The following is a 19589-nucleotide window of genomic DNA, read 5'->3' as shown; positions in this document are numbered from 1 at the left end:
TCTTTATGTGATATGATTTTTCTTTTTACCATAACCACTCGAAACCTAGCATCCCTTTTCTGAGGAGAACTTTGGCCAAAAATAGTAGATCTACAAGCCCACAACGCCTCGCGCTGCGAGGCGTTGTGGGCTTGTAGATCGGCTATTTTTGGCAAAGAGGTACAGGTGTAGAGGGAAAAAGAGCAGACCAAGTAAACAAAAAAAAGTATAATTTACTTGAGCACCTGCCCCTCAAAATGTCTGTGCACGCCACTGTCTGTAAACCTGTGACAATAAAGCCGAATTCTGATTCTGCTGTCTTGCAGGCTCTACTCTGATTACCTATACTTCGGTATCGCCAATAAGTCTGCGGAGGATTTCCACGAGAAGGTGTCAGAGTCTCTGCAGCTGTTCGAGGGATGCCTTACGGAGTACACCATGCGCTCCTGTGTCTACAACACTACTCTCAACAACGCCATGCCAGTGAGTGTGCACGCACCCACACACACCCCCTCGCTTTTGTCTCACAAAGCTGCATAGGGCCACCGTTCACCAAGAAGTGCTTAACCCATTGAGACCTGAAGCCGATTCTACATGTCTCCTAAATCTCAACAGTTTTCTGAAAAACGTATGTTTCTATATCAGTGGTGCTCAAACCTTTTCATGTCAAGGACCCCCAAAATTATATGTATTTGGCCACGGACCCCCATCAAAATATGTTGTTCTAGGGACCCCCCAGAAGCAAAGATTTGAGTTAAAAATGTTCGCTTTAAAAATATATATATTCAAAGATTCTCACACATTTTCACGATTTTTCAAAAATAGCAGATCTACAAGCTCATAGCGCGGCACTCGGTGCCGCGCTATGAGCTTGTAGATCTGCTATTTTTTAATAGCCCAAAGTGTAAAATAATGCTTTTTAGCTCAAATCTAAAAATGACACAGTTCCAGGTCTTAACGGGTTCGGGAACGCATCTGTGTCACTTTCTTTGGATTTCTTTGGACATCTCAAAAATATGTTGTTCCAGGGACCCCCAGAAGCACAGATCGGAGTTATCACATCGTGTGCCAGAGGTTTATTAAAATAGGGTACGTTCAGTGCCAGCGTATCTTCCATCCACGTACGCAGATATGTTTCGTGCTGTAGAAGCCCCGACGCGGATGTGCATGTGAACAAAGCGTGCGTGCGAGACAGCAGAGGGTCCCGACTAACGCCTGGAACAATAATATTTCTAATGTGATCCTCCATTGCAGAGTGATCGCCGATCGATCGAAAACGTCTCACTTCCACCACGTTAAAAATAAATAGGAGATATTAAGCTTTTAGTCAAGGAGTTAACATTGGAGCGGACGAACGGAAGCATTTTTGACATGGATCCACATCCGGCCTCTCCTTCTCAGAGACTCCTTGGATGATCCCAAAGTTTCATTAGAGCGCCCCACGTGGGAAAAATATATAAAAAGAAAAATGGGCCAAAAACGTTCCGGACCGTTTATGGCACATAACGCATAGCTTCTCAAAAACGGTCCGTTTTTTGTCACACAATGTGTTAAAAATGTTTGCTTTAAAACATGTATATAAGCTGCTCAAAAAAATAAAGGGAACACTTTGATCCCTTAATTCTTTTGAGCAGTTTTCGTTAGCATTATGTACACAGTTCATGAAAAAACTCAAAAGAATTAAGGGATCAAAGTGTTCCCTTTATTTTTTTGAGCAGTGTATATATATTCAAAGATTTGCACAAATTTTCCACGATTTTTCAAAAAATAGCAGATCTAGCTTTGTATATCTGCTAATTTTGAATAGCCAAAAAAATCTTAAAATGACACAGATGTGTTCTCGGTCTTAATGGATTAAGCGCAGTCAGAGAGAGAGAGAGAGAGAGAGAGAGAGAGAGTCAAGATAGAAGAGGTGGACAGAAGTGAAAAACCCCCTGTCTTTGTTAGCGGCACGCTAAAGCTTGTACTACTATGAAAAGAGTTGGCTGCTCTGTTAAAATCACAAGTCACACAGTCAACCCCCAAAGAACCAGTCTCTTTGCACAAAAAGAAAGCCTGGACTGATCTGCATCATGGAGCTGGTGGTAGACTCTGCTTCTCATGGTCATTCTCACACAGTCCCACACACTCAGTACCACCAGTCAGTATCTGGGCCTTAGGCCAGCGTTTTCCACAGTTGTCCTCAGGCAAAGTGGCTGAGCGAGGGAAGAGGGGGTGGGAGGGTGCCAACCCCTCCCCTCCCCACCCCACCCAGTGTTGAAAAAGCACTCAAATGTTTTACTTAAGTAAAAGTATCGATACTGCAATGTAGAAATACTCTGTAACAAGTAAAAGCCTGGAAATCAAATTTTACTTGAGTAAAAGTACAAAAGTATTGGTATCAAAATGTACTTAACTCATTCAGTGCCACTGGACGTCTAAGACGTCCAATGGAAAAAAATGTTCAGAACCCAAGATATGATGATTTGAAGATTTGCTGCTCCATTCACTCTTTGTTTAGTCTGGGAGGGTTAGCGTCGGAGCTTGGACAGCAGGGGCGCGGCCACTGCGTTGTGATTCAAATCAACAGCCAATGAAGAAAAGGGGGCAGGATCCACATGCAGTAGGTGTTGCATCTAAATAGGATCGACGGGAAGCAATTTCCCCTTGAGAAATTTCGGCCGCCATTGTTGTGTACTGCTGTTTGCCTCTCGTCGGACTTTTTAGACGAGTTGCACAGCTCTCAGACCGGTAAGAGGCGTGTCCGCTCAGATTCAGAGCGTAAGATACATCCCGCCCACAAATACCAGGGCTCTGGCCCAGAAGTTCCTCGCCAGAGCTGGCGAAAACTTCTGGGAACTCAGATTACTCTTTGTTTAACTTCTTACTGAAAAAGGCTGCATCTCGGCTCCTAAGCACTTTTTTTTTTACAATGAATTTTGGCTGTGGCACTCAGAGCCAAAATTCCATAAATAAGCTGGGCACTGAATGAGTTAAAGTACCAAAAGTAAAAGTACTAAGATGTTTGAAAATAGCAGATCTACAAGCTTGTAAATCGGCTATTTTCAAATGTCCTAGGTATAAAATAGGGCTAAAGTGGTTAATGTATGTTTTATAATGTAATAATTTGTATCTGCAAAGTAACCAAAGTTTTCAAATAATTGTAGTGGAGTAAAAGTACAATATTTGCCTATTGAGATGTAGTGGAGCAGAAGCAAAAGTACTGAAAATTGGTAATACTCCAGTGAAGTAAAAGTACCTAAAAATTGTACTTAACCCATTAAGACCTGGAACCTTGTCATTTTTAGATTTGAGCTAAAAAGTATTATTTTACTAATTATTCACTTTGGGCTATTCAAAAATAGCAGGTATACAAGCTCATAGCGCGGCACCGAGTGCCGCGCTACGAGCTTGTAGATCTGCTATTTTTGAAAAATCGTGAAAATGTGTGCAAAATCAAATCTTTTAATATATTTATATGTTTTAAGCGAACATTTTTTACTCAAATCTTTGCTTCTGGGGGGTCCCTGGAACAACATATTTTGATGGGGGTCCGCGGCCAAATACATATAATTCTGGGGGTCCTTGACATGAAAAAGATTGAGCACCACTGATATAGAAACATACGTTTTTGAGAATACTGTTGAGATTTAGGAGACATGTAGAATCGGCTTCAGGTCTCAATGGGTACTTGAGTAAACGTACTTAGTTACTTTACACCACTGCCCACCACCACCGCCATCTCCTCCTCCCCCTCCTCCTCCTTCTCTTCCTCTTCCAGGCAGTGCTTTTTCTCTCTGCTGGCCTCTCTCTCTCTCTCTCCGCCTGCCAGTGGAGGATGTTTATTGTCCCTTGGGGAGTATGCTCATTCTCCCTTCCTGGCTTAATTGTCCATCCACTAATATCTCCTCTGACTTATTAGACCATGTGAGATGCATTACACTACAGCCTTTCTCTGTGGAGCTGTGCGTCTAATGCACCGCCGCGGACCCTCCATAGAGGGTTTAACCCATTAAGACCGGGAACGCATCTGTGTAACCACTTTAACCATTATTTTATACTTTTTTGCTATTCAAAAAGAGCAGATATACAAGCTCATAGCGCGGCACGAGCTTGTAGATCTGCTATTTTTTTGAAAAATCTTGAAAATATGAAAATATCTTTGAATATATATATTTTTAAAGCGAACATTTGTAACTCAAATCTTATCTTCTGGGGGTCCCTGGAACAAAATATTTTGAGATATGGGTCCGCGGCCAAATACATATAATTTTGGGGGTCCTTGACATGAAAAGGTTTGAGAACCAATGATATATTATAGCAACAAAACATTTTTTTTTTTTTTTAACTGTTAGGATTTAGAAGACATTTGAAGCAAAGATTTGGGTTACAAATGTTAAAAAATATAAAAATATGTATATTTAAAGATTCACACACATTTTCAAGATTTTTCAAAAAAATTGCAGAACTACAAGTTGATAGCGCGGCACTCGGTGCCGCGCTATGAACTTGTAGATCTGCATTTTTTTTGAATAGCCCAAAGGAATCTTAAAATGACTGAGATGCGTTCCCGGTCTTAATGGGTTAATACAGAGATGAGAGGCGAGGTCGAACAAGACAAATCAACAGCGGCGAGAGAGCGCGTGATTGGCCTTTAGCGTTGCGTGCCATATTGTTACCGCAAAAAGGGAGGAGAGTTGTTTAGCTGTCTGGTCCATCGTATATTCTGAAGAATAGCACTTATAGTTTTAAGCCAAGACAGCAAGAGAGGCTGCAAAAGAAAAGGCCCAACACGCAGTGTTTCATCCTAATTACAGTCAATTACACTTACAGTCTCTGCAGATGCATGCTGCGGGCGTCTTAGTGCTCATGCCGCTACGCAGCTTATAGAGAAATCTATATAAACCGTTCCAACAGCCTCGGATTCTCATAATGCCTCAGCTTTATGGACAATCAGGCGGTCTCCAGACGACATGGCAGAGATCAATGGTTAATTTAGAATGAAATTGGAAAATTTAGAATCAAGTCTTGCCAACGCCGGGGGTGCCTTGCTCAAGGGGCACCATGCTCAAAAGCCTGAGATCTATTGCGGCTTTCTTATACAGCCGACAGCCAAGCTGACTAAACAGTTAAGGATCGGGACTTCTAAAGGTCAATTCTTTACACATTATGATTAAAGGGATAGTTCACCCCAAAAAAATACATTTTTTCTATCGATTAGTCACCCCATGGAGACTTGAATTCATGGATATTTTTTTTGTTTTTGTTGCTTTCCTAAGCCAATAATTTGATGACCAGTGGACCGGTAGGCAGCGGTTCCGGTAGGAGACACAAATTGATTGTACTGTGTGGAGATGATTTCTTTTTTTTGCTATTTGTCGTACGTCTGACAAAGTATATTGGGCTTAACTCATTCATTCACTGCCATTGTACGTGTTTGACGTGTTTTATCCCAAAAGGCCCAAACTGCCATTTTGGTGTTTTCAGTGTTTTTCCACTAGATGGCGCTGTTCGCTGACACACGAGTGACCATTTCATCCTCAGACACACAGAGATCACGTGATCTCCAAGATTAACTCCTCCATTCACTTCCTTGTTAATCGATTTAGGAAAAAGCCTGTATCTCGCCTCTCTGGTTTTACTTTGCATTTTTGACGAGACATGCTATATAATATAACAAGCGAACAGGGGGTCGCGATGACTTTTTTTCCCTCACAGACACGCCAATGATTTAGCAAACAATGTTTTATTTCTGGCAGTCAATGAGGTAAGTGGTTAAAAGCGGTGCAGGTTAGCCATTGCATGTATTGAATTTGTACTTTGTGTCTTTCTTTCCGCTTTAGGGGAGGAAATTGCCCGGACATAAATGGCAGTATCTCATATCGATTCTCTCATTATGTGTCTTGCAGGTCAGACTGCAGGTTGGCCTGTACATTGTGTACATAATGGACTGGCTGACGGTCTTTAGCCGGGATCAGATTCTGGTGCTGCGCCTGGAAGACCACGCCTCCAACAGGAAATACACAATGCACAAAGTCTTCAATTTCCTCAACCTGGGTGAGTGTGCAAAAAAAACATCCCGAGATCCATCATCGATAGTAGACCAAGAAGCCTCAATTGGCACGGTTAATACACTGATGTGGACACAGAAATATTGATTAATGTGATGTGTATTGTCCCTGGTAAATGAATGAATGAATGAATCTCCTTTTGGCCAATGATTCTACTCAGTGGCGTGCACAGACATTTTGAGGGGCAGGTTCTCAAGTAAATTATACTTTTTTTTGTTTACTTGGTCTGCTCTTTTTTCCCTCTACACCTATACCTCTTTGCCAAAAATAGCCGATCTACAAGCCCACAACGCCTCGCGCTGCGAGGCGTTGTGGGCTTGTAGATCTGCTATGTTTGGCTAAAGTTCTCCTCAGAAAAGGGATGCTAGGTTTCGAGTGGTTATGGTAAAAAGAAAAATCATATCACATAAAGATTTGGCGGACCCCCTGTAGTAACTCTGAGGACCCCCTAGGGGTCCCGGACCCCCTGTTGAAGACCCCTGCTGTAAACTGAAAAAAAACAACTTTGTTTTTATTTTTTTCAACACCTTTCAGCACCACCTACAGTCTATCTGTGCACGTCCCTGATTCTACTTTGCAGTGGTGGAATGTAACTTACTCAAGTACTGTACGAGTATTTCCAATTGTCTGTACTTTTACTTCTACTCCACTACATCTTAGAGGCAAATATTGTACTTTTAATCCACTACAATGATTTGAAAACATTAGTTACTACTACAGTAGTTACTTTGTAGATTTCGATTATTATTACAAAACATAACCACTTCTGCCCTATACACATTTCGGCCATATGAAAATAGACGATCTACAAGCTCACAATGTGAGCTTGTAGATCCGCTAAAACATTTTCCTGCATAATAAGTACTTTCCACTTTTGGTACTTTAAGTACATTTTGATGCCAATACTTTTGTACTTTTTTTTAAATTTCGAACTTTTATTTCTACTTTGCGGTATTGGTACTTTTACTTACGTACAAAATGTGAGTACTTCTTCCACCACTGCTATACTTTGTATGAGCCATAGAAGTTCTAGCTTCCTACAGTACAGTATATGCGGGAGAGACTGTGGTTAGAGAGCAGCAGTCATTCTTTCATCTGTGCACCGATCAATACGAGGCCAGGCGGTAACAGGCATACAGTAGGTAATGATGCCTCTCTAAGTCTATGTATGTGCAATATAGTCGAGGAATACACAATAAATGATTTGTAATGATTTGTTTTTCGCTGCTTGTCCCCTTGGGCTCTCCAAGGAGCATGATCTGAATCTCTCAGCTCCCACAGCAGATCAATTGGCAAACCATTATGCTGTCTTTAGTGTTTAACCCATGTGCCATCCCCGTTGAACCTATAGCTAAAGTCTGCTTCGTCTGCACTCAAAAAGCCACTCTCACTATAACCTCCACACACTTTGGCCTGGCTCAGCAGAAAAGGCTCCACCTTAAACTGGTGAAGGAAATAGCTTTTTAGTTAGGGGTCTGGGGAGGGAGAGAGGGATGGAGGGGGGTGGGGGGAGAGAGAGAGAGAGAGAGAGAGAGAGAGAGAGAGAGAGAGAGAGAGAGAGAGAGAGTTTACATCAGGGGTGGGCATCCATGTCTTTACGATCGATCGGTCGATCCCGAGGGGCCTTTTGGTCGATCGTGTGTGTGTGTGTGTGTGTGTGTGTGTGTGTGTGTGTGTGTGTGTGTGTGTGTGTGTGTGTGTGTGTGTGTATGTGCGCGCGCGTGTGTGTGTTGGCAGTGCCCTCTGCCTGTGCTGTGACAGCCGCTCACTCCGGAGGTTGAATTGCCCTAAAGCTCAGTTCTTCAGAGCCGTTGGTGTGATTATCTCCCTGCAAGTCTGAAATGAATCGGAAGTGAACAGATGCTGATGCTGTGTACTACTATGGAACAGTCCGTTGGACTCTGTTGCACTTTATTCTGAGCTACATCCATGGACCAGCTCTGAATGATCAATACAAGTGAAAATGTGAAAAGAAAAGAAGGAAGAAACATATTTTTCATTAATGTTTGTATACATTTTTGCAGATGGACTATTTCCACCGCGCTATACCACTGTACGATGAAATATAAATCAGGCTTAAGTGCTTAATGTGCTTTGAGAGAGCACTCGAAGGGGTGGGATGTCTCTTGGGCCTGTGTGTGTGTGTGTGTGTGTGTGTGTGTGTGTGTGTGTGTGTGTGTGTGTGTGTGTGTGTGTGTGTGTGAGATAGAGTTATAAAGAACGGTGTGTGTGTGCGTGTGTGCGTGTGCGTGTGCGTGTGCGTGTGCGTGTGTGTGTGTGTGTGTGTGCGTGCGTGCGTGCGTGCGTGCGTGCGTGCGTGCGTGCGTGCGTGCGTGCGTGCGTGCGTGCGTGCGTGTGTGTGTGTGGTTGTAAATAAATGGCAGTATAAGGAAATGCTATTAAGCAGTCAGGAAGGCGTTATTATGGATCCCACCGCAGTTCTAGGCAAAACCCGCTGTGATTGGCCAGTATTCATAATCACGCGTCAGGAAGCCTCCTCACTTCACCCATGCATAAACGCAGAGCTTCAATCCATAACTTTGATGTGCTACCTGGCAGTGTTGATTTCGTCGACTAAAACCTTTTTCACTGACGAAAACCAAACAAAAACTAAGCTATGATGACTAAAACTAAGACTAAATATATTGACAATTTCGTCAACTGATAAAAACTAGACTAAAATGTTAGCGAGGGACTAGTGGAGAAGAGATCCTGTAGGACTAAAAGACAAGTCATTTTATGTTTGGTTGCGACGGGTGTTGCGCTCTGAAAATAGCAGATCTACAAGCTCACAACGCGTCGCAGCGCGACGCGTTGTGAGCTTGTAGATCTGCTATTTTCAGCATGCAACCAAGTGTGAAATCAGCCATTATGACGCCATCAATTCCTGCCAAAATAAGTTTTAGTCGACCAAATCAACTGTAGATTTAGTTGACTATAATCTTCATGATATTTAGGCGACTAAAACTAGACTAAAACTAAAACATTTCAGATGACTAAAATATGACTAAAACTAAATGGAATTTTATTCAAAAGACTATGACTAAAACTAAAACAACATTTTCTGTCAAAATCAACACTCCTACCTGGTCTCCCACATGAGAGACCAAAATCGCTGCACCTCTGCCAATAAAGCTTCCCTGCTTGGTCAGGGTAGATATTGCACTATGAGCTTCAGGAAGAATAGTTGTCAACCTGCAGGTGTCCTTCCCAACACCAGGGTCTAAATGTCTCAATGGAGGGAGTGGGGAGACCCACCTCTAACCACTGCAGATGTACCGGTATACTTGTATACTGCAGTGGTTCTCAACCTGGGGGTCGCCAAATGATTTGGGGGGGTCGCCATATTTTTTGGTGAATTTGAAAAAAAAAAAGTTTTTTTTTTTTTTTTTTTAACAAAATATGTTATCTTTAATTCATGTTTTATCAGTTAATTTACTCAATTTACCCACTTTTTGCAAAAATGTTTTGATAATAAACAATTATCAAATAACCTATTATAATTAAATAACCTTTGCGCGCGCGAACGGGACCGCGCGCGTGCACGCGGGGGGTCGCGGGAAATAATATCATTATTTTGGGGGTCGCGGCCTGAAAAGGTTGAGAACCCCTGGTATACTGTATACTTGTATACTTTATATTCAATATTATTATAGTATTTATTGGCCTTCTCGTATTGTGGTGTGTCTACTAATGGCTGTAGCGTGTTCAACCCCTTGCAGGTCTCTTTATAAGGAAAGGTGCGTCATGCTAGGTGCGTCATGCTAGGGGCGTGACAGACTGAGAAGAGAAACACACAGTCTTTAGACCTTGTTTGCGTGCGGGAGATTTATTTTTGTCTTATTGTATTCTATTGCAAGTTCAGTTCAACCTGCAACAAGCGTCTATTATTCCAGTCTGTCCAAGAGTGACTCACACATAAAGATTGGTTAATGTTTTATTCAAATAAGTTCCAGATGGCAGCTTTAACAACTTTCAACATGGCATTCCTATTTTGGGCATGTCATTATATTGGCCAAAAATAGTCAAATAGTCAGATCTTTTGACTAAACAATAACTACATCGGATCCATGGGAGCTCCGGTTCTTTTTTCCATAACAGTTTTGGACATACAAGGTTTCTATCCGACAGCCAGTGGTGGAAAAAGTACTCAAATTCTTTACTTAAGTAAAAGTACCAATACTGCAATATAAAAATACTCTGTTACAAGTAAAAGTCCAGAATAAAAACATTACTTGAGTAAAAGTACAAAAGTATTGGCATCAAAATGTACTTAAAGTATCAAAAGTAAAAGTACTAAATATTTGAAAATAGCCGATCTACAAGCTCACAACGCGTCGCGATGCGACGCGTTGTGAGCTTGTAGATCTGCTATTTTCAAATAGCCTAGGTATAAAATAGGTTTAAAGTGGTTAATGTATGTTTCATTATATCATAGTTTATATCTGAAAAGTAACTAGTAACTAAAGTTTTCAAATAAATGTAGTGGAGTAAAAGTACAATATTTGCCTCTGAGATGTAGTGGAGTAGAAGTAAAAGTATTGGAAATTGGAAATACTCAAGTAAAGTACAAATACCTCAAAATTGTACTCAAGTACAGTACTCAAGTAAATGTACTTAGTTACTTTCCATCACTGCCAACAGCAAACAAATATAAACTGATATGTTGTGTGTGTTCTACCAGGGCCAGTGACGGAGCAGAAGGAGGCAGAGATCACCCACAGCCCGGCCTCCAACACCAGGCGTCCGGCCGACAAGAACCTGGGCCCCATGCTGCCCATCACCAAGGAGATCCTGAGGGACTTCTACACGCCCTTCAACGAGAAGCTGGCCAAAGTTCTGCGGAACGACTCCTTCCGCTGGGAGAAGGACCATTCGAAGCATATTTAAATGCCTGATTTTTATACCGTGGTTGTGTCACGCAACTAAGTATAAAATCATCCTTATAAACGACTGTCTCTATCGCTCAGAACGAGGAGGAAGAGGAAGGCGATGAAGAAGAAGGGGGTAAAAAAAAGAAACCACTGACACATCAACCGGCGATCATTATTTTTTTGGTTATTTTTGTTTCATCTCTATAAAGTGCCCATGAAAAATCGATGTTATTTAAATTATTTTTTTAAGTTATAAAAAAAAGTGGAGATGAATCAAATCAAGAACAAAGAACAAAATAGCACAACTGGGTTTGTTCCAATGATTTCCTTTGTGTTTGAGTGTGTGAGTGTGTGAGTGCGTGTGTGCGTGTGTGCGTGTGTGCGTGCGTGCGTGTGTGTGTGTGTGTGTGTGCGTGCGTGCGTGCGATATTGATCCTTTTTTGTGACCAGATGTACAAAATAAAACAGTGGACTCAAAGAGTTAAGACTCCTGTGTTGTCTGGCTTGGTTTGATGTGTTTTGTTTCAAATACAGTAATAAGGAGGTCAAACTGTGTTCCAGAGTCCAAACCACTTTACTTGGTGAATAGTTTTTCTCTTCATTTCTACTTAAATTTCTAATTAAAAACAAAAAAGTCTGGCTCAGGGCCTAAGTGGTCTCTCTCTCTCTCTCTCTCTCTCTCTCTCTCTCTCTCTCTCTCTCTCTCTCTCTCTCTCTCTCTCTCTCTCTCTCTCTCTCTCTCTCTCTCTCTCTCTCTCTCTCTCTCTCTCTCTCTCTCTCTCTCTCTCTCTCTCTCTCTCTCTCTCTCTCTCTCTCTCTCTCTCTCTCTCTCTCTCTCTCTCTCTCTCTCTCTCTCTCTCTGAACTGAATCTGAAGTATATAAACAAGGCTATGTCTCAAAATAGCCAAGTGAATAGATAACTTCTATAAGTAAATACAAAGAGTGAGAAGAAAGACACATTGAATATGGTATAAACAGAGTACACACTGGCACTGGACAAAGACCTAAGGGGAAGCACAGCTCTGATAATAAGGGTAGCAGTATTTTGTATACCAACACTGCCATCTACTGGTGGATGTAAAAATGGCATCGCACACGCTGACATCAATAGCCCATCTATGGCAAGGGTTCCCAAACTTTTCAGGCCACGACCCCCGAAAACAATCATATTTGAACTGGGGACCCCCCACCCTGACAAGCAGTCAAGCACTTGGAATTGTAGGCAATACACATTTAGTTTGACTCAGTTCCACAGAAAATGAAAATAAACATAGCCGAACATAAAGCTCACAAGGCTATTTTCACAATGTTTGCCTCTTACTTACGTAATGTTTGACAATTTGGCCAATTTGGTATTAAAAAAGGTCTTAAAAGTCATTAAATTGTACCCTGTATACACTTATACTGTAGCCTATATGTTGGTTTGTTGCACAAACAAATGTTGCACATTAAGCTAATCATCTGGGGACCCTCCAAAATAATTTGGGGACCCCCCAGTTTGGGGACAATTGGCCTATGGGATATATGCATACATAGGCTATATTACCCACTTCACCCCTATACATTTTATACATTTGATATACCTTGTGCATAATGCATAATGAGTACTTTAAGTATATTTGAATACTTTTGTAAGCTACTTTTACTCAAATAAACTTTGCATCACACCTATTTTTTTTTATTATTTCCAAAAAAAAATATCCCACGATTTAGATTTTTTTTCACCCAGTACCAATTGTCTAAACTGTAATCCAGCTTGGGGAGCATGGGGAGAGCACCGAACAGGCCGGCTTCTTATCATCTGACAGGGGGGGAGGGGGGGGGGGGGGAGTGGGGGGGGGTTCCCCGGTAGGACGTAGGACGTGGAAGGAACACGTCATTCCAACCAGTTCCTTTCCCCTCCATCGGGCGCCCCGGCTGACCAGGGGGAGGCAGTATAGAGACCAGGATTACTGCATGTTTTTGTGAGGGTACATACCTACAGGGGACACGGGGAGAACATGCAAACTCCACACAGAAAGGCCCTTTCGCCAACCCCACCTAGGGTATGGGCACTGATGATGCGGAGGAGAGAACATTCAGTGCCCACAGCGTCCCCGGCGGGAATCCAACCCAGGACCTTCTAGCTGTGAGACGACAGCGTTACAGATTGTGTCACCATGCAGAAGAAGCACTGAAGCAGGGATGGCTCAGGCAAAGCCTATAGGCTAATTGATACTTGAAAATCGTTTTTTTTTTTTTACAAGCGACACGGTAGGCTACATTTAAGTGAAAATGTTCAAGTGGCGATGTGAACATGCTCCCAATGTTGTATTTTCCTCATAATGCGGTAAGTGACCCTGATATTAAAGTTGTATTGAGGGCTGTGAGGCAATAACCGCGTAATTACCAGGATCAAGTCTGTGTAATGACTTCCTTTCCTCTGGTGAACGTCTTTCATAAGCGGCCAACAATTGCCAATTAAGAAACCGGATGGATTAAAAGTTTTGTAATTTGATTTTGAGGCTATTAGGGCTGGCAAATGAATTGTGTAATTAAAATTAAGACTTTCCTGACACCTCAGGCTGAAAAGACTTTCCCCCTGGAGCGTGAGGAAATTCTAATCTGAGGACAAATTCAACAACACACTTTAAATCACTTTCACAGTGTGTTGGTCGGAGAACAGGCCCTTGCCAGTGATTCAAATTGCCACCATTTCGTGTTCAAAGAACTCAAATTAAACTCAATCATTGTCATTTGGAGACTACTGCACCCTTCTAGAACATTGCTCAACGAACAGTGGTGTAAAGCAACTAAGTACATTTACTCAAGTGCTGTACTTTAATGTTGAGGTGTTTCTACTTCACTGGAGTACTGTATGTCCAATTTTCAATACTTCACTACATCTGAGGAAAATATTGTACTTACAGTGCACTACAATTATTTGAAAAGTAGTTTCTAGCTACTTTTTAGATTTGTATTACTAAACATACATTAACCACTTAAGCTCTATATATATTCCGGCTATTAACACAATATTTGTATACATTTTGAATACTTGAAGTGGGACATTCTGCATAACAAGTACTTTAACTTTTTGTACTTTAAGTATATTTTGATGCCAAACGTACTTTTACTAAAGTCAAATCTGAATACCAGACTTTTACTTGTAACAGAGTATTTCTACACTGTGGTATTGATACTTTCACTCAAGTAAAACATTTGAGTACTTTTTCCACCACTGTCACCGAATGCCATTAGGAGAGTAAAGTGCTTTTTCTTCTCCTCCCCAACAACAGCTTGTATTAGTAAACAGAGATATAGCCTGTTGGCTGATTTGATTGATGACTGTTTATGTTTTGTCAGAGCGCTATCCATGGTGCTGAATTCTTCTACCTTTCTCTTTAGCCTCTGGAGCCAGTCTCTGCTTTCTCTTTGACCTCTCTACAGTACTTTGCCAATACTATAGCCTAAAGTCACTTCCAACTTGCTAAAGTACAACTAGGGCAGGAGTTTCATGGAGGCCATGTGGTCCCTCAGTTTGGCACTGATGGGAAGTAACTAAGTATATTTACTCAAGTACAATGTTGAGGTATTATATATACAATTTTCAGTACTTTTACTTTTACTCCACTACATCTCAGAGGCAAATATTGTACTTTTTACTCCACTCCACTACATTATTTAAAAACTTTAGTTACTAGTTTGAAGATTTTGAGTATTATTACATACATTAACCACTTCAGCCCTATACTGTACTTTGGCTATTTGAAAATAGCCGATCTACAAGCGCACAACGTGTCGCTTTGCGACACGTTGTGAGCTTGTAGATCTGCTATTCAATCTGCTATTTAATACATTTTAAAACTCGTGAAATGGGACATTCTGCATAATACGTTCTACTTTTGGTACTTTAAGTACATTTTGATGCCAATACTTTTGTACTTTTACTCAAGTAAATGTTTTATTCCTAATTTTTACCTGTAACAAGAGTATTTCTACATTGTAAAACATTTTAGTACTTTTTCCACCACCCGCCCTACACGCTCTAGAGTCTAGGGGGCTCCCACCTCGTAGTGCTTTAGTGAAGCCTGTGAACAGTTGCACTTGTCAACAAGCAGTTCCACGTCCTGTGGGCCATTTGGCCAGTATATAGGACCACAATAGACCAGAATGGAAATAAGCTGTCAAAGCTTTTTGGTATTTATTGTTTTGACAGATGTGTGCAGTTGTGTGTTTATGCATATGATCTTGGTCAATAAAGATGACAAATCAAATCAGTCAAATCAAATTATTCCAGGGCCTGGAGTCATTTACAGGGTCTTCTTGGCCGGCCCTCACCGAGCCAGCATGGACCAGATGGAATACTTGAGTGTGGTGGCCGGAGGGACACCGTGAGTTGTTGTACTTTTACTTTCCTTCCTCATGGTGCCTGCCTGCTGCGGTACAACAGGCTGTTGATGACAGAGGGACTGGGCCAATGCATAAAATAAAATGCCTTGCTGTCTTTGCCCAGTGCGGCCGACGCCATTCGGAGTAATGACCTGCTGCACGCCAACCCTGGAACAGGGGTTGCCAGATCTGCTTATTATAATTTCCCCGCACAATTATATTTGAAAGTAGCCGATCTACAAGCTCACAACGCGTCGCGATGCGACGCGTTGTGAGCTTGTAGATCTGCTAATTTCAAATAGCTGATGGTGCTCATGTGGCCATGTGGCCCATAGTCGCTTCTTTTGGGCTGGTTTTCCTAGACCTGGTTGCTTGTTTCTCTCAATAGAATCTGGCAACACTGCCCTGGAACCGGCTGAGGATAACATCACTGCCCTGCCACCGGATGCTGTCAATGCACTGAATGGGACATTTTCAAGTTTAATCAGACTATTGATTGGTCTAAGTGGGTGAGATACTGACCTATACCGACGGGGCTCAGTAGGTGTTTTGGACTGCGACGGAGGCGCGTTGTCTCAAGCCAATTTTTTTTTTTTTGCGTCTTTCTTATATTATTTGACCATTTGGCCAATGTTTGACCAGTTGATGCAGTAATGGGCTTTTCTTCTTTTTTTCCTTTTTTGGGGGGGTGGATTTAAAAGGTCTTAAAAGGACGACTTCACTCATTTTCAACCTGTCTTCATACAATAAGTCCTCACTAATGCACATGATAATATGGCACCATTTTTGCCTTCTCAGTCTGTGTCTCAGAGGAGGGCTGTGGACAGTTCAGAAACCTGCCTACCAGTGACATCATCGATGGGGAATCCAAGCTAATAGAAAACTACAGGCTTTCTATTCCTGGAAAGTTAAAGGCATTTAAATCTTGAAAAATACAAAAACATTCCTAACGATGATGTCACTGGTAGGCGGGTTTCTGAAGTATCCACATATATCATATCTCCTCGTATGAGACACAGACGAGTAGAAAGAATTACACAAATTTATCAGGAGCATTAGTGACCTATTATATGAAGATTGTTTGAAAATGGATGAAGTGGTCCTTTAAATTGTCACTTCACTGTCATCTGATAACCCCCCCCCCCCCACTCCCCCAAAATCACGTGGGGACCCCCGACCCACTGATCTACCCGAGCAAGAGAGCTTGGCGGAATGTAGGCTACTGAAGTGCTTTATCCATTTTCTACACCAGAGGGCAGAAAGCAATCACTTACAAATACCATAGTCTCTGCCTGTTTGCTTTTCAATCCTATGCTCCATAATAACAGCAGTTGCACTCCAGTCCTGTGATATCTATTCTACCAGGCAATTTGCCAAATTGCATTCATGTCTCCAGGTGTCCGAGGTATGAAAAACAAATCTGCGATTAGAAAATTGGAATGAAAAGCTGCAGTCCTTAGGCCATTGAGACCTGAAGCCGATTCTACATGTCTCCTAAATCTCAACAGTATTCTGAAAAACTTATGTTTCTATATCAGTGGTGCTCAAACTTTTTCATGTCAAGGACCCCCTAAATTATATGCATTTGGCCGCGGACCCCCATCAAAATATTTTGTTCCAGGGACCCCCCAGAAGCAAATATTTGAGTTAAAAATGTTCGCTTAAAAATATACATATTCAAAGTTTGCACACATTTTCACGAATTTTCAAAAATAGCAGATCTACAAGCTCGTAGCGCGGCACTCGGTGCCGCGCTATGAGCTTGTATATCTGCTATTTTTGAATAGCCCAAAGTGTAAAATAATGCTTTTTAGCTCAAATCTAAAAATTACATAGTTCCAGGTCTTAATGGGTTAAGGTCCCCAGGCACACAAATTACATTTTCATGTGAATTTTTTTGGGAAGGGTTACAGTACATTAGTTAAGGATTTATTTTATTTTAAATATATTTTAGCTCTGTGCCTCGTCTCTTGACAGAACGTAGTAGAATGCCGTGTATAAATCTGAATTCTGCAATCTGTTCTTCTCACAACAGAGTGTAATTTAATGAAAATATTATTGGGAAAAAGTGATCTCAACTTATTTGCATATTTTGTTTTGGCGTGAAAGAGCCAGTTGGCTTCGCCGAAGACGTTCTGCCCCAATTAGTGCTCCAACCACCTTCAAATCCCCTTGTAATTCACAACTTACCACAGAACTCAATTTATGTCTGTCAGAACATATAGAATGATATGAAAAGCGACACACACACTGTTTGAGAAGCTTCAGCCATTTGTTTGAAATTAGGCATTCATGCTCTATGTTTTCGTGCAACACTGAATTGCCAATCTTTTCGTGTGTGGGAAATTCATATGGTCCTTAGTACGCTGGCGAGTTCTTCGGTGTGCTGTTAACTGTCTCACAGACCGGAGAATGATTATCTTTGTCACTCAGGCATGCGGAGAAACCAAAGTTTGCAGCTTGCAAAACAAGGAAAAAAAGGGAAATTTATATCTTTGTTATGTCTGTGTTTTAGCCAGTTTTAATGTTTTGTTTTTATATAACTCTATGAGCCTATAAGTGGACCCAGTGAACAAAGAGACCCTGAATCAAGTACAAATCCTCTGTATTCCTCTCAGAGCAGTGTAGGATATACCCTGCTGTGGGCTTTCTGCATGATGACACGGCTGTTCAGGGAGCTTAGGGACTAGAAAACACACAAGGCATTCTCTTACAATGCAATAGATCAAACACCTGCCCTTGCCAGTAGTCTCCTCTCTCTCTCTCTCTCTCTCTCTCCCCCCCTCTCACTTTCACTCTCTCTCACTCTCTCTCTCTGTGTCTCTCCCAGTACCTGGTACCATGGTGCCTCCTTACATAATAGGGAGGAGTGGTTCAGATGGAAGCAGTGTTTGTGAGCCAGTGAGGCGCAGTGGAGGAAAGTAACTAAGCACTCTACTTACTGTAAGTACTGCACTTAAGTACAATTTTGTAATTGGATTTTCCAATTTCCAATACTTTAACTTCTACTCCACTACTACATCTCGGATCCAAATATTGTGCTTTTACTCGACTACATTTGAAAACTTTAGTCAGATATAAATGATTACATTAGAAAACATACATTAACCACTTTAGCCCTATTTTATATCTAGGCTATTTGAAAATAGACGATCTACAAGCTCACACCGTGTCGCATCTGTCGCGTTGTGAGCTTGTAGATCTGCTATTTCCCCAAAAATGTTACTTTTACTTTTGGGACTTCAAGTTCGTTTTGATACCAATACTTTTGTACTTTTACTCAAGTACATTTTTACTTACAGACTTTTACTTGTAACGGACTATTTCTACATTTCAGTATTGATACTTTTACTTAAACATTTGAGTACTTTTTCCACCACTGAGTGTTTGTGAGCCAGTGAGGTGAAGACGCTGGCTGGCCATTTTCAGGTTTGATTTGTGGGAATCACAGCAGGGTGCTAGATGTGGCTTGCGGACATCTTCTCCCCAGTTTAATTTTTCCCTTGTCAGGTTGGATAAGCTTTGAGGCCGAGGGCTTCAGCTAAACAAGCTGTCGTTCCTCCTACCACTCAGACGTTTTTTTTCGTTAGTTTTTTTAACGTTCTCTGTTTTTACCCATATCTCTCATCCTATCGCCTATCCAAGCGAGCACACCCTCTGTCTCTCTCAGTCCCTCTCAGAGGTGGAAGAAGTACGCAAATATTTAATATATATATTTAATATTTAAATAATAAGTATCAATGCCACAATATAAAGACCCTGGACTGTGTCCAAAATGTTACTTGAGTAAAAGTAAAAAGGTATTGACATCAAAATATACTTAAAGTACCAAAAGTAAAAGTACTAAAATTTTGAAAATAGCAGATCTACAAGCTCACAACGCGTCGCGAAGAAGTAGAAGTATTGAAAATTGGAAATACCTCAAAATGGTACTTAAGTACAGTGCTTGAGTACATGTACTTAATTACTTTACACCATTGGTCTCTCTATTGCCGTTGGTCCCTCTATTGCCGTTTCTTGAATTGCTCTCTCAATTCAATTCAATTCTCTCTCTCTCTTTTGTTTTGCTGTCTCTCTCTCTCCCTGGTGCTGTCGCTCTGTTCAGTGTCTCTCTGTTGTTCTCTTTTGTAGAATCTCTCTCACTCTGTGTTGAGGTCTCTCTCCGTTTGCTGTCACCCTTTCTCGATATCTCATTCTCTGTCTGCAGCTCTCTCTCTCTCTTCTCCTGTCCTCATGGAGTCAGTGAATTAAACTTGAATGAATCACCGTAGTTGTAAGGACTTCACAGTGTGATAGAGGACAGCCGTTATGCAA

General features: G+C 41.4%; 1 protein-coding gene across 2 annotated transcripts in view; it reads left to right on the top strand.

Annotated features, from left to right (window-relative positions):
• The window catches only part of chst15 (carbohydrate sulfotransferase 15), a 66611-nt gene extending 55228 nt beyond the window's left edge, over window positions 1-11383 (top strand). For both annotated transcript variants that reach the window (XM_084078049.1, XM_084078050.1), the window contains 3 exons: window positions 306-462; window positions 5868-6015; window positions 10714-11383. In XM_084078049.1, coding sequence (XP_083934175.1) covers window positions 306-462; window positions 5868-6015; window positions 10714-10919 — 511 coding nt within the window. In that variant the 3' untranslated portion in view covers window positions 10920-11383. The remainder of the gene's footprint in view (window positions 1-305; window positions 463-5867; window positions 6016-10713) is intronic.
• Window positions 11384-19589: the final 8206 nt, after the last annotated feature.

Source organism: Gymnoscopelus microlampas (assembly GCF_963454915.1).
Source record: "Gymnoscopelus microlampas genome assembly, chromosome: 14".
NCBI classification, from domain to species: Eukaryota; Metazoa; Chordata; class Actinopteri; order Myctophiformes; family Myctophidae; genus Gymnoscopelus; species Gymnoscopelus microlampas.
Note: the sequence above shows the minus strand (reverse complement) of the source record. Positions and strands in the feature narration are given on the sequence as shown.